Below are 12893 nucleotides of genomic sequence, written 5' to 3'. Positions count from 1 at the left end.
TTAGAAAAGCTTTCCAGCGCTGGACAGAGCTAAGTGGGAAGGCTTGAAAACAGACGCAGAGGCTGCTTTGATTCCACATGTGAGTAACACTGGGTTTGAGTGTCATTGATTGTCTGGAGCTGCTGTGCTGTTGGCAACTAACAAAGAACACTTCTTTGTATTTACTCTTGTGTATTGTACATTCATTTTTTGTGTGCTTCCTTGTCGTTTGTTCACCATCTGCGTTTTATTTTTCATGAAGCATTATTTTGTTGCATGTCAGCTGTGATAAACAGACATCCACTGTGAGATCCACATCATAGTGAGAGTTGTGCAGGTAAACCACTGCGCACTGATGACCACTAGAGAATGCGGTGTTTAATGTCATTGTTAGCGCACTCGCCAAAGCGAAGGGGCCAGGGACTCTGAGCAGGGTGGATAGGATTGGAGGGTGAGATTTGAAGGTGGAGCAATGAAGAGAGGGGTGTGTTTGTTTAGGTTGATTTCAAATATCAACAATGTCCAACAGCGTTTTTGAAAAATGGCTTACCCCACCTTTAATATTAAAATTAGTACAATAAATGACAATGTTGTATTGGTCAGACTGTCAAAATGGCCAGAGATTTTGACTTATCAAATAACTTATAAATAAGCTTCAGATTTTCCTATTGTATATTAAAAAGTAAGATTAGGATCAAATTAATAATGCAGAATGCTGTGGCCAAAAACAGTATAAGGAGGCACACATAGAAACTCATGCAACACTCAAAATGACAGCTGGAGAAAAGGTTTTATTCAGATATTTTACACACTAAAGAGAGCAGAAGTTAAATAATATCCAACATTACATATAATGCAACACAGATCAAATTATTGTTTGAGTTCAGAATGAAAAGTGCAACTATCCTACAAAAATGAAATAAATAAAAAACATTCAAATATGCACAAAATTCATTTTAACAGACACAACTTTGTAAAGTGGCAACTTCATTCAGAGATTTTATGTAGAGGATTGCATGTGGATGGACAAAAGTTTTCCATGTCAGATCCTTAGGCTAACAATTTTCTTGATTTCTTCACAGTAATCCTGATGGTCCCACTAAAGTGTGCTTGAATGTGCTCGGCAAACTGAAATGAAAATGAATAACTTTATAGTCATTACAGTTAAATCTACAGTAATATTTGTAATTGTTATGTGCAGGTGAAGGCAAGGATGAGGTGAGGTGGATATAATAACAGCCGTATTAACTTAAACCAAAATAAAGACGATAATAGTAACAAACGCAACATCTTTCCAAACAGTGGCTGGCGGAAGTGGGCGGAAGCAAGGGAACTGGAACTGTGGAAAACAGTGGTTTTGAAGGGGTGGATGGCTAAAGTTTGGTTCAGTGTCCATGGCAAAAGACTGATGGGCTGTGGGTCTGACGTGACTGTGGTAATTGAGTGGCTGACAAATTCTTCCACCTTACCCATGGTGAACAATTAATGTTCAACAGAGTCTTAAAACCTCCCTTAAGAATCATGATCTGGCAGGGTGCAATTGTTTTACGATAGGATTTAAAACAGTGAAGGAAAATGAGATGAGTGCGCTGTCAGGGTAGTGTGTAAGATGGGCAAGATCGAGACCTTCCCTGACTTCCTAGTTTGTCTATAAAAGCCTGTAAACTGATTTTTAATGTGAAGGACTCAGGAAGTTTTGCCAGGAAAATCAAAAGGATGTGACGTTTACTGGCAACTGGCTCTGACTGGACGCGTTTGCACGCGATCAGTCATAAGTATCAATTTACATTCATAATCGGCCTTACAATCGTTAAGTGTGTGGGCGGCTTTATGTCAACGTCAATTAGAGTATGATGTCAACTGATGTTGATACTTTGTTGGTTTTAAGTCAGGATTTTAAGTAACTAAAACTCAACATCAGCTGAACATCATAAGATTAATGTCCACACAATGTCAAATTATAGAATCATTAGATGTTGATATTTTGGTCATTTTAAGTCATGGTATTATTAAGTAACCAAAACCAGACCAATGTTAGGTCAATGTCTTATGTCAACATCAATTAGAGTATGATGTCAACTGATGTTGATACTTTGTTGGTTTTAACACTAGAACCGCCAGGGGTCGCTGTATACCTAAAACCGCCACGCTGGTAAATTTTACCCACGCAAATTACACTTGTTTTTATATAGACCTTATTTTCCAATCCAATCGTCTCCATTGACTTTGTATTGCGTGAGGCTGCCTCTTTGTCTTTTCTGACTGTTTAGCATATGTTGTCGCCGATTACATTCACCCGTTGCGCTCTGTCTCACTGCCTCTATCCACTTTAGTGTCCATCAAAAATAGTTTTTTGGGGTCAACAGCTTATAAAAACTTATTTCTGTTTTTTTTTTTAGCTTGTTAGCTGTACACCTTGTCACACATCAGCTTTTAGGCATTGTTCTGTTTTTTGTAATAAGTCAGAAAAGACAAGAAGGCAGCCTCACGCAATACGAAGTCAATGGAAACGGTTTGATTGCCCCCCCCCCACCACGGTGGGCGTGGTTTTCAGATAACGAATGCGCTCTGTCTCTATGGCTAAAGATCATATTATTTCACTGTATTATGTCACTGTCTTCACAAAGAAGTGTCTAGAGTCATGAAATGATTATGTCTAGTCATCAACTATATTTTTGTCCTGTTGTTTTATGTTCAAGGCTTTTTTTATGCAGGCTACACTAATCACTATTCATAACGGTCAAGCTAAACAACTCTGCACTGACAACGAGAATTAGATGGAAGTAAATACATATTTGGGTTATGTAATATTATAATTAATCATATATTAAGATAACCCATGTTTTTTAAATTACTAAAATAGCCTATAGACGATAATGAACAATAATAATTCACCATCCCAGCCAACATAGCATGGTGGGGCCCAGATGGGTGTCACCTGGGCAGCCTAACTGGGGCCCAGACATTTTTGTCCATGGTTTCCATGGAGGCCCCACATGGGTTAGCCCAGATGAACTGAACACTGCTCAGTGTGCACACTACAGGCTGTTAAATGTAACACAGAAACATGCTGGAGTTAATGAGATAATTAGGTGATAACGAGCAGAATCACTGAAGGACAGAGAAACAACAAGAACTACAACTTCAGCCACAGCCTTCGATGAAATCAACTGAAGATAAAAGACATTAAATCTCTCAAGATCTGATTAAACATCTCCACAAACAGCATTACCAGCTTTACTTATTACCAGACTGACTTTATTTCTGACATACATCTACAAAAGTTGTTATTGAGAATTACCAGAGGTTTAGATGTTGATGATTTGTTGAAAATACGTTTGGTTTGATGTTACCGTGATTGAGGTCAGCGCTTACTTCAGTTAGGCAGTTTGACTCTTGACTATAGTTTTTAATTTTTTCTCTGGCTGTTCGTTATGGCAAAAAAACAAGAGACAATGTGGTCAGCTGCTGAATGATAAAATTATAGTCATCATTTAGTGGCTTAATTCACTGATCTAAAGACTGAACTTTTTATGAGCAAAATGTGATTAACTTTGTGCTGGATCTTTTCTTGAATTACAACAATAAAAATGTTTTAATCAGAAAATTTGAAAAACACATTGTTCACTAAACTCAAACCTCCTGAAAGATTCACTTACACAGACATCAAGAATCAGCATATGATTCTCAACAATGGTGACATGCTTCATGCTGCAATGCATTCTGGGAGCCATGGATGAGTTTTGTATGAGGCACCCAGAATGCATTGCAGCATGAAGCATGTCACCATTGTTGAGAATCATACGCTGATTCTTGATGTCTGTGTGTAAATAAATCTTGCAGGTGTTTTAAAAGCATTTAATGTACATTGTGTTTTTCAGATTTATTCTTCTGCTCTGATTTTTGTAACTTTTTTTAGTTGTTCTGGAGAAGATCCAGCACAAAATTAATGACATTTTTTTTTCATATAAAGCTCAGTCATTAGATCAGTGAACAAAGCCATAACATGATGACAATTAGAGTCATATCACTGAACAGCTGATAACAGCTAAACATATTGTCTCTTGCTTTTCTTGCCATAACAAACAGCAAGAGCAGCCAAAGAAACATTATTACTAAAACAGTCAAGAGTCAAACTGCCTAACTGAAGTAAGCGCTGACCTCGATCACGGTGACATCAAAACAAACTTATTTTCAACAAATCATCAACATCTAAACCTCTGGTAATTCTCAATAACAACTTTTGTAGATGTATGTCAGAAATAAAGTCAGTCTGGTTAGTAATAAGTGAAGCTGGTAATGCTGTTTGTGGAGATGTTGAATCAGATCTTCAGAGATTTAATGTCTTTTATCTTCAGTTGATTTCATCGAAGGCTGTGGCTGAAGTCGTAGTTCTTGTTGTTCCTCTGTTCTTCGGTGATTCTGCTCATTATCACCTAATTATCTCATTAACTCCAGCATGTTTCTGTGTTACATTTAATAGCCTGTAGTGTGCACACTGAGCAGTGTTCATTTCATCTGGGCTAACCCATGTGGGGCCTCCATGGAAACCGTGGACAAAAATGTCTGGGCCCCAGTTAGGCTGCCCAGGTGACACCCATCTGGGCCCCACCATGCTATGCAGCTTCACCTTAATTATTTACATCCAAAGTTTATTGATGCTCACCCTCTGTAACTATTGTAGCAATCCTGTCCTGATGAACAGACTCAGTCTAATGAGGCTCTGGATCGTTGTCAGATGCTGAGCCGACCCAGGACGTGTCACTGGTCTCACCACCATCAGACTCTCCATCACTCATGGCATTTAGGGTTTCTACCTCTTCGGCATCCATAAATCGCCGGCTTTTACTCATTGTGACTTTATTAATCAAACCGATGACCGCTAATTCAGTGAGTGAAAGGCGTTGCCTAGCAATGTACAGTGTTTAAACATAAGGGGACGCGAAAATGACAGCGCGAAAATACAGGCATTATATAGCGGGTAAATTTGACCCGCGCGGCGCTTATAGGTATAAATGCCCCGTTTTTTGATCTGGTTTTATCTAAACAATTTTTAACAGCAAGGGATGGTAAATTACACAATTTTAGTAAAAGTCAATGACTGGGAGACTTGAATGTTTTATTGAAAACCTGTTATGTACATTTGAATAACAGCCACGGGTAAAATTTACCCCGTGGCAGTTCTAGTGTTAAGTCAGGATTAGAACTAAAACTCATCTTCAGCTAAACACCATAAGATTAATGTCCACACAACGTTAAATAATAGCATCATTAGATGTTAAAATTTGTTGTGTGGACATTAACATTATGATGTTTAGCAGAAGTTGGTTTTGGATACAATACCACATGAAAAAATGTTGGTGTTTGATGTCAAAATGGTGTTGAAATGAGACGTTTGGAAGATGTTGGATTTTTATTAAAGGGTTTTATTAAAGGGTTTTCAAAAATGAAAATTCTGTCATTTATTACTCACCCTCATGCCGTTCCACACCCGTAAGGTCTTCGTTAATCTTCCGAACGGAAATTAAGATTTTTTTGTTGAAATCTGATAACTCAGTGAGGCCTGCATAGGGAGCAATGACATTTCCTATCTCAAGATCCATAAAGGTACTAAAAACATATTTAAATCAGTTCATGTGAGTATAGTGGTTCAATATTAATATTATAAAGCGATGAGAATATCAACCAAAACAACGACTTATATAGTGATGGCCGATTTCAAAACACTGCTTCAGGAAGCTTCGGAACATAATGAATCAGCGTGTCAAATCAGCGGTTCGGAACGCCAAAGTCACGTGATTTCAGCAGTTTGGCAGTTTGACATGCGATCTGAATTATGATTCGATACGCTGATTCATTATGCTCTGAAGCTTCCTGAAGCAGTGTTTTTAAATCGGCCATCACTAAATAAGTCGTTATTTTGTTTTTTTAGCGCACCAAAAATATTCTCGCCGCTTTATAATACTAATATTGAACCACTGTACTCACATGAACTGATTTCAACAATAATATCTTAATTTGCGTTCTGAAGATTAACAAAGGTCTTACGGGTGTGGAACAGCATGAGGGTGAGTAATAAATGACATTATTTTAATTTTTGGGTGAACTAACCCTTTAATACCACAGATTAAAAGCAACAAAATATCAACATGTAATTAGGCCTATGTTATAATTTATCATTGTGTAACATTAATGTAATGACGTTTAGTAGGCATTGGATCTTAAGATTTAGTGCCACACAATGTTGATTCTATTCTGATGATTTGGCGTTTTAATGACATTACCGATTATCATTAAAATCTCAAACTGATTTTATTTAGGTTGAAATAATAAGCATGGCATTGTATTATTTAGTGATAGATGCACAATGTACAGTAGGTGGCTTTATGTGATTACTACACCAATCCGCTGAAGATGTACCTGTTTTACCTGCTTTCATTAGTTTTCATTAATTTTCTTGATCTTTTTTCTCTTTTTTTTTTTGTCTATTATAAATTTTGGTGAATCCACCTCTTAAATCCATAAATCCAAAAGATCTATGAAAAAGATCCTCCAGTGCAAAAGCCCCTTTTGTTTTCTTCATTGTACAATTACCGCTTTAACTGGAATGCGTCTCAGACCACCTCCTGAAGTGGTTTGAGTGATATATATATATATATATATATATATATATATATATATATATATATATATATATATATATATATATATATATATATATATATATATATATGCAATTAAAGGCTCATTATTATGTGTGATTAGTCGATTAGAACGACTAGTCGACAGCGTATCCTTGCTTCCTTTCCTTCACAAATTATTTTCTTAACAGATCAGCTGCAAATTAATTATTAAAATTAAACTAAATAGTTAAAAGACAAAATATTAGCTTACCTTTTGAATATATGTAATGATCTCATCATTGCTCAGCTCAACAAAGGATCTCAATTTGAAAGTTGCATAAGCAAATGCTGTGATATCTAAAAAAAAATCAAATTAGATTCATATCAGCATAGTTGAATATTACTTTAGTAGGAAAGTCTAGGTGGTGAGTAATAAATGCTTGAACAAAAATATATTTTGCTTACTTTGGGGGGGAGAATCTGGAGATGATGTTGGAGCAGTCGATGACGAATTTAGTGCAGTTGTTTGTGTTGTAGATGTTAGTGCAGTTGATGTTAATGCTGGCACAGTTCTTTGAGTAGTAGATGTTGGCGCAGTTGATGTTGAAGTTAGTGCAGTTGTTTGAGTTGTTGGTGTTGGTGCAGTTGTTTGAGTTGTAGATGTTGGTGCAGTTGATGTTGAAGTTGGTGCAGTTGTTTGTGTTGTAGATATTGGTGCAGTTGTTGTTGACTGAGTGGTAGATGTTGGCAAAGTTGATGTTGAAGTTGGTGCAGTTGTTTGTGTTGTAGATATTGGTGCAGTTGTTTGAGTTGTAGATGTTGGAGCAGTTGATGTTGAAGTTGGTGCAGTTGATTGAGTTGTTGATGGTGCAGTTGTTGTTGACTGAGTGGTAGATGTTGGCACAGTTGTTGACTGAGTGGTAGATGTTGCCGCAGTTGATGTTGAAGTTGGTGTAGTTGTTTGTGTTGTAGATGTTGGTGCAGTTGTTGTTGACTGAGTGGTAGATGTTGGTGCAGTTGATTGTGTTGTGGATGTTGGTGCAGTTATTATTGATTGTGTTGTAGATGTTGATGCAGTTGTTTGAGTTGTTGGTGTTGGTGCAGTTGTTTGAGTTGTAGATGTTGGTGCAGTTGATGTTGAAGTTGGTGCAGTTGTTTGTGTTGTAGATATTGGTGCAGTTGTTGTTGACTGAGTGGTAGATGTTGGCAAAGTTGATGTTGAAGTTGGTGCAGTTGTTTGTGTTGTAGATATTGGTGCAGTTGTTTGAGTTGTAGATGTTGGAGCAGTTGATGTTGAAGTTGGTGCAGTTGATTGAGTTGTTGATGGTGCAGTTGTTGTTGACTGAGTGGTAGATGTTGGTGCAGTTGTTGTTTGAGTTGTAGATGTTGGCACAGTTGATGTTGAAGTTGGTGTAGTTGTTTGTGTTGTAGATGTTGGTGCAGTTGTTGTTGACTGAGTGGTAGATGTTGGCGCAGTTGATGTTGAAGTTGGTGCAGTTGTTTGTGTTGTAGATGTTGGTGCAGTTATTATTGACTGAGTGGTAGATGTTGGTGCAGTTGTTGTTGACTGAGTGGTTGATGTTGGCACAGTTGATGTTGAAGTTGGTGCAGTTGATTGTGTTGTAGATGTTGGCGCAGTTGATATTGAAGTTGGTGCAGTTGATTGTGTTGTAGATGTTGGCACAGTTGTTGTTTCAGATGTAGATGTTGGCACAGTTGTTGCTGACTGAGTGGTAGATGTTGGCGCAGTTGTTGACTGAGTGGTAGATGTTGGCACAGTTGTTGTTTCAGATGTAGATGTTGGCACAGTTGTTGTTGACTGAGTGGTAGATGTTGGCGCAGTTGTTGACTGAGTGGTAGATGTTGGTGCAGTTGTTGACTGAGTGGTAGATGTTGGCACAGTTGTTGTTTCAGATGTAGATGTTGGCACAGTTGTTGTTGACTGAGTGGTAGATGTTGGCGCAGTTGATGTTGAAGTTAGTGCAGTTGTTGTTTCGGTTGTAGATGTTGGCACAGTTGTTGTTTCAGTTGTAGATGTTGGCACAGCTGTTGTTGACTGAGTGGTAGATGTTGGCACAGTTGTTGTTGACTGAGTGGTAGATGTTGGCGCAGTTGTTGTTGACTGAGTGGTAGATGTTGGCGCAGTTGATGTTGACTGAGTGGTAGATGTTGGCACAGTTGATGTTGACTGAGTGGTAGATGTTGGCACAGTTGATGTTGAAGTTAGTGCAGTTGTTGTTTCGGTTGTAGATGTTGGCACAGTTGTTGTTTCAGTTGTAGATGTTGGCGCAGTTGTTGTTGACTGAGTGGTAGATGTTGGCACAGTTGTTGACTGAGTGGTAGATGTTGGTGCAGTTGATGTTGACTGACTTGTAGATGTTGGCGCAGTTGTTGTTGACTGAGTGGTAGATGTTGGCGCAGTTGATGTTGAAGTTGGTGCAGTTGTTGTTTCAGTTGTAGATGTTGGCACAGTTGTTGTTGACTGAGTGGTAGATGTTAGCACAGTTGTTGACTGAGTGGTAGATGTTGGCACAGTTGTTGTTGACTGAGTGGTCGATGTTGGCACAGTTGATGTTGACTGACTTGTAGATGTTGGCGCAGTTGTTGTTGACTGAGTGGTAGATGTTGGCACAGTTGATGTTGAAGTTGGTGCAATTGTTGTTTGAGTTGTAGATGTTGGCGCAGTTGATGTCGAAGTGAATTCTGAATTAGTTGATGTTTCTGTTTGAGTTGTGGTTTCAGTTGATGTTGGTTGAATTACTGTTGTTGGTTGTGCTGCTGTTGTTGGTTCAGATGTAGATGCTGGTGTAGTTGATATTTCTGTTTGAGTTGTAGATGTGGTTTCAGTTGTTGTTTGTGGCTGGGTTGTAGTTGGCGGGGAAGTTGTTGGTTGAGTTGTAGCCACTGTTGTTGATTCAGATGTAGATTCTGGTGTAGTTGATGTTTCTGTTTGAATTGAAGATGTGGTTTCAGTTGTTGTTGTTTGAACTACCAGTGTTGATTCAGCTATTGTTGTTGGTTCAGATGAAGATGCTGAAATACTTGATGTTTCTGTTTGTGTTGTGGTTTCAGTTGATGTTGGTTGAATTACTGTTGTTGTTTGTGCTGCTGTTGTTGGTTCTGATGTAGATGCTGGTGTAGTTGATATTTCTGTCTGAACTGTAGATGTGGTTTCAGTTGTTGTTTGTGGTTGGGTTGTAGTTGGTGAGGAAGTTGTTGGTTGAGTTGTAGCCATTGTTGTTGATTCAGATGTAGATGCTGGTGTAGTTGATATGTCTGTTTGAATTGTAGATGTGGTTTCAGTTGTTGTTTGTAGTTGGGTTGTAGTTGGCGAGGCAGTTGTTGGTTGAGTTGTAGCCAGTGTTGTTGATTCAGATGTAGATTCTGGTGTAGTTGATGTTTCTGTTTGAATTGAAGATGTGGTTTCAGTTGTTGTTTGAACTACCAGTGTTGATTCAGCTATTGTTGTTGGTTCAGATGAAGATGCTGAAATACTTGATGTTTCTGTTTGAGTTGTGGTTTCAGTTGATGTTGGTTGAATTACTGTTGTTGTTTGTGCTGCTGTTGTTGGTTCAGATGTAGATGCTGGTGTAGTTGATATTTCTGTTTGAGTTGTAGATGTGGTTTCAGTTGTTGTTTGTGGCTGGGTTGTAGTTGGTGAGGAAGTTGTTGGTTGAGTTGTAGCCATTGTTGTTGATTCAGATGTAGATGCTGGTGTAGTTGATATGTCTGTTTGAGTTGTAGATGTGGTTTCAGTTGTTGTTTGTGGCTGGGTTGTAGTTGGCGGGGAAGTTGTTGGTTGAGTTGTAGCCATTGTTGTTGATTCAGATGTAGATTCTGGTGTAGTTGATGTTTCTGTTTGAATTGAAGATGTGGTTTCAGTTGTTGTTGTTTGAACTACCAGTGTTGATTCAGCTATTGTTGTTGGTTCAGATGAAGATGCTGAAATACTTGATGTTTCTGTTTGAGTTGTGGTTTCAGTTGATGTTGGTTGAATTACTGTTGTTGTTTGTGCTGCTGTTGTTGGATCAGATGTAGATGCTGGTGTAGTTGATATTTCTGTTTGAGTTGTAGATGTGGTTTCAGTTGTTGTTTGTGGTTGGGTTGTAGTTGGCGAGGAAGTTGTTGGTTGAGTTGTAGCCATTGTTGTTGATTCAGATGTAGATGCTGGTGTAGTTGATATGTCTGTTTGAGTTGTAGATGTGGTTTCAGTTGTTGTTTGTGGTTGGGTTGTAGTTGGCGGGGAAGTTGTTGGTTGAGTTGTAGCCATTGTTGTTGATTCAGATGTAGATTCTGGTGTAGTTGATGTTTCTGTTTGAATTGAAGATGTGGTTTCAGTTGTTGTTGTTTGAACTACCAGTGTTGATTCAGCTATTGTTGTTGGTTCAGATGAAGATGCTGAAATACTTGATGTTTCTGTTTGAGTTGTGGTTTCAGTTGATGTTGGTTGAATTACTGTTGTTGTTTGTGCTGCTGTTGTTGGTTCAGATGTAGATGCTGGTGTAGTTGATATTTCTGTTTGAATTGTAGATGTGGTTTCAGTTGTTGTTTGTGGTTGGGTTGTAGTTGGCGAGGAAGTTGTTGGTTGAGTTGTAGCCATTGTTGTTGATTCAGATGTAGATGCTGGTGTAGTTGATATGTCTGTTTGAGTTGTAGATGTGGTTTCAGTTGTTGTTTGTGGTTGGGTTGTAGTTGGCGGGGAAGTTGTTGGTTGAGTTGTAGCCATTGTTGTTGATTCAGATGTAGATGCTGGTGTAGTTGATATGTCTGTTTGAGTTGTAGATATGGTTTCAGTTGTTGTTTGTGGTTGGGTTGTAGTTGGCGGGGAAGTTGTTGGTTGAGTTGTAGCCATTGTTGTTGATTCAGATGTAGATTCTGGTGTAGTTGATGTTTCTGTTTGAATTGAAGATGTGGTTTCAGTTGTTGTTGTTTGAACTACCAGTGTTGATTCAGCTATTGTTGTTGGTTCAGATGAAGATGCTGAAATAGTTGATGTTTCTGTTTGAGTTGTGGTTTCAGTTGATGTTGGTTGAATTACTGTTGTTGTTTGTGCTGCTGTTGTTGGATCAGATGTAAATACTGGTGTAGTTGATATTTCTGTTTGAGTTGTAGATGTGGTTTCAGTTGTCGTTTGTGGTTGGGTTGTAGTTGGCGAGGAAGTTGTTGGTTGAGTTGTAGCCATTGTTGTTGATTCAGATGTAGATGCTGGTGTAGTTGATATGTCTGTTTGAGTTGTAGATGTGGTTTCAGTTGTTGTTTGTGGTTGGGTTGTAGTTGGCGGGGAAGTTGTTGGTTGAGTTGTAGCCATTGTTGTTGATTCAGATGTAGATGCTGGTGTAGTTGATATGTCTGTTTGAGTTGTAGATGTGGTTTCAGTTGTTGTTTGTGGTTGGGTTGTAGTTGTGGGGAAGTTGTTGGTTGAGTTGTAGCCATTGTTGTTGATTCAGATGTAGATTCTGGTGTAGTTGATGTTTCTGTTTGAATTGAAGATGCGGTTTCAGTTGTTGTTGTTTGAACTACCAGTGTTGATTCAGCTATTGTTGTTGGTTCAAATGTAGATGCTGAAATAGTTGATGTTTCTGTTTGAGTTGTGGTTTCAGTTGATGTTGGTTGAATTACTGTTGTTGGTTGTGCTGCTGTTGTTGGATCAGATGTAGATGCTGGTGTAGTTGATATTTCTGTTTGAGTTGTAGATGTGGTTTCAGTTGTTGTTTGTGGTTGGGTTGTAGTTGGCGAGGAAGTTGTTGGTTGAGTTGTAGGCATTGTTGTTGATTCAGATGTAGATGCTGGTGTAGTTGATATGTCTGTTTGAGTTGTAGATGTGGTTTCAGTTGTTGTTTGTGGTTGGGTTGTAGTTGGCAGGGAAGTTGTTGGTTGAGTTGTAGCCATTGTTGTTGATTCAGATGTAGATTCTGGTGTAGTTGATGTTTCTGTTTGAATTGAAGATGTGGTTTCAGTTGTTGTTGTTTGAACTACCAGTGTTGATTCAGCTATTGTTGTTGGTTCAAATGTAGATGCTGAAATAGTTGATGTTTCTGTTTGAGTTGTGGTTTCAGTTGATGTTGGTTGAATTACTGTTGTTGTTTGTGCTGCTGTTGTTGGTTCAGATGTAGATGCTGGTGTAGTTGATATTTCTGTTTGATTGTAGATGTGGTTTCAGTTGTTGTTTGTGGTTGGGTTGTAGTTGGCGAGGAAGTTGTTGGTTGAGTTGTAGCCATTGTTGTTGATTCAGATGTAGATGCTGGTGTAGTTGATATGTCTGTTTGAGTTGTAGATGTGGTTTCAGTTGAT

General features: G+C 38.4%; 1 protein-coding gene across 2 annotated transcripts; it reads right to left on the bottom strand.

The window, feature by feature from the left end:
• Window positions 1-759: 759 nt before the first annotated feature.
• Window positions 760-12000, bottom strand: LOC125254950 (mucin-2-like). 2 transcript variants are annotated; one of them, XM_048169778.1, is made up of 4 exons: window positions 8981-12000; window positions 7068-8803; window positions 6874-6959; window positions 760-1107 (listed from the first exon to the last, which is right to left on the bottom strand). In XM_048169778.1, the coding sequence occupies exons 1-4, from the start codon at window positions 11908-11910 to the stop codon at window positions 1030-1032; spliced, it is 4830 nt and encodes a 1609-aa protein (XP_048025735.1). In that variant the 5' UTR covers window positions 11911-12000; the 3' UTR covers window positions 760-1029. The 2 variants fall into 2 exon arrangements, with proteins under 2 accessions (XP_048025735.1, XP_048025728.1); XM_048169771.1 differs by having other exon boundaries at window positions 7068-12000.
• Between the last annotated feature and the right edge of the window lie 893 nt (window positions 12001-12893).

Source organism: Megalobrama amblycephala, linkage group LG2 (assembly GCF_018812025.1).
Source record: "Megalobrama amblycephala isolate DHTTF-2021 linkage group LG2, ASM1881202v1, whole genome shotgun sequence".
NCBI classification, from domain to species: Eukaryota; Metazoa; Chordata; class Actinopteri; order Cypriniformes; family Xenocyprididae; genus Megalobrama; species Megalobrama amblycephala.
Note: the sequence above shows the minus strand (reverse complement) of the source record. Positions and strands in the feature narration are given on the sequence as shown.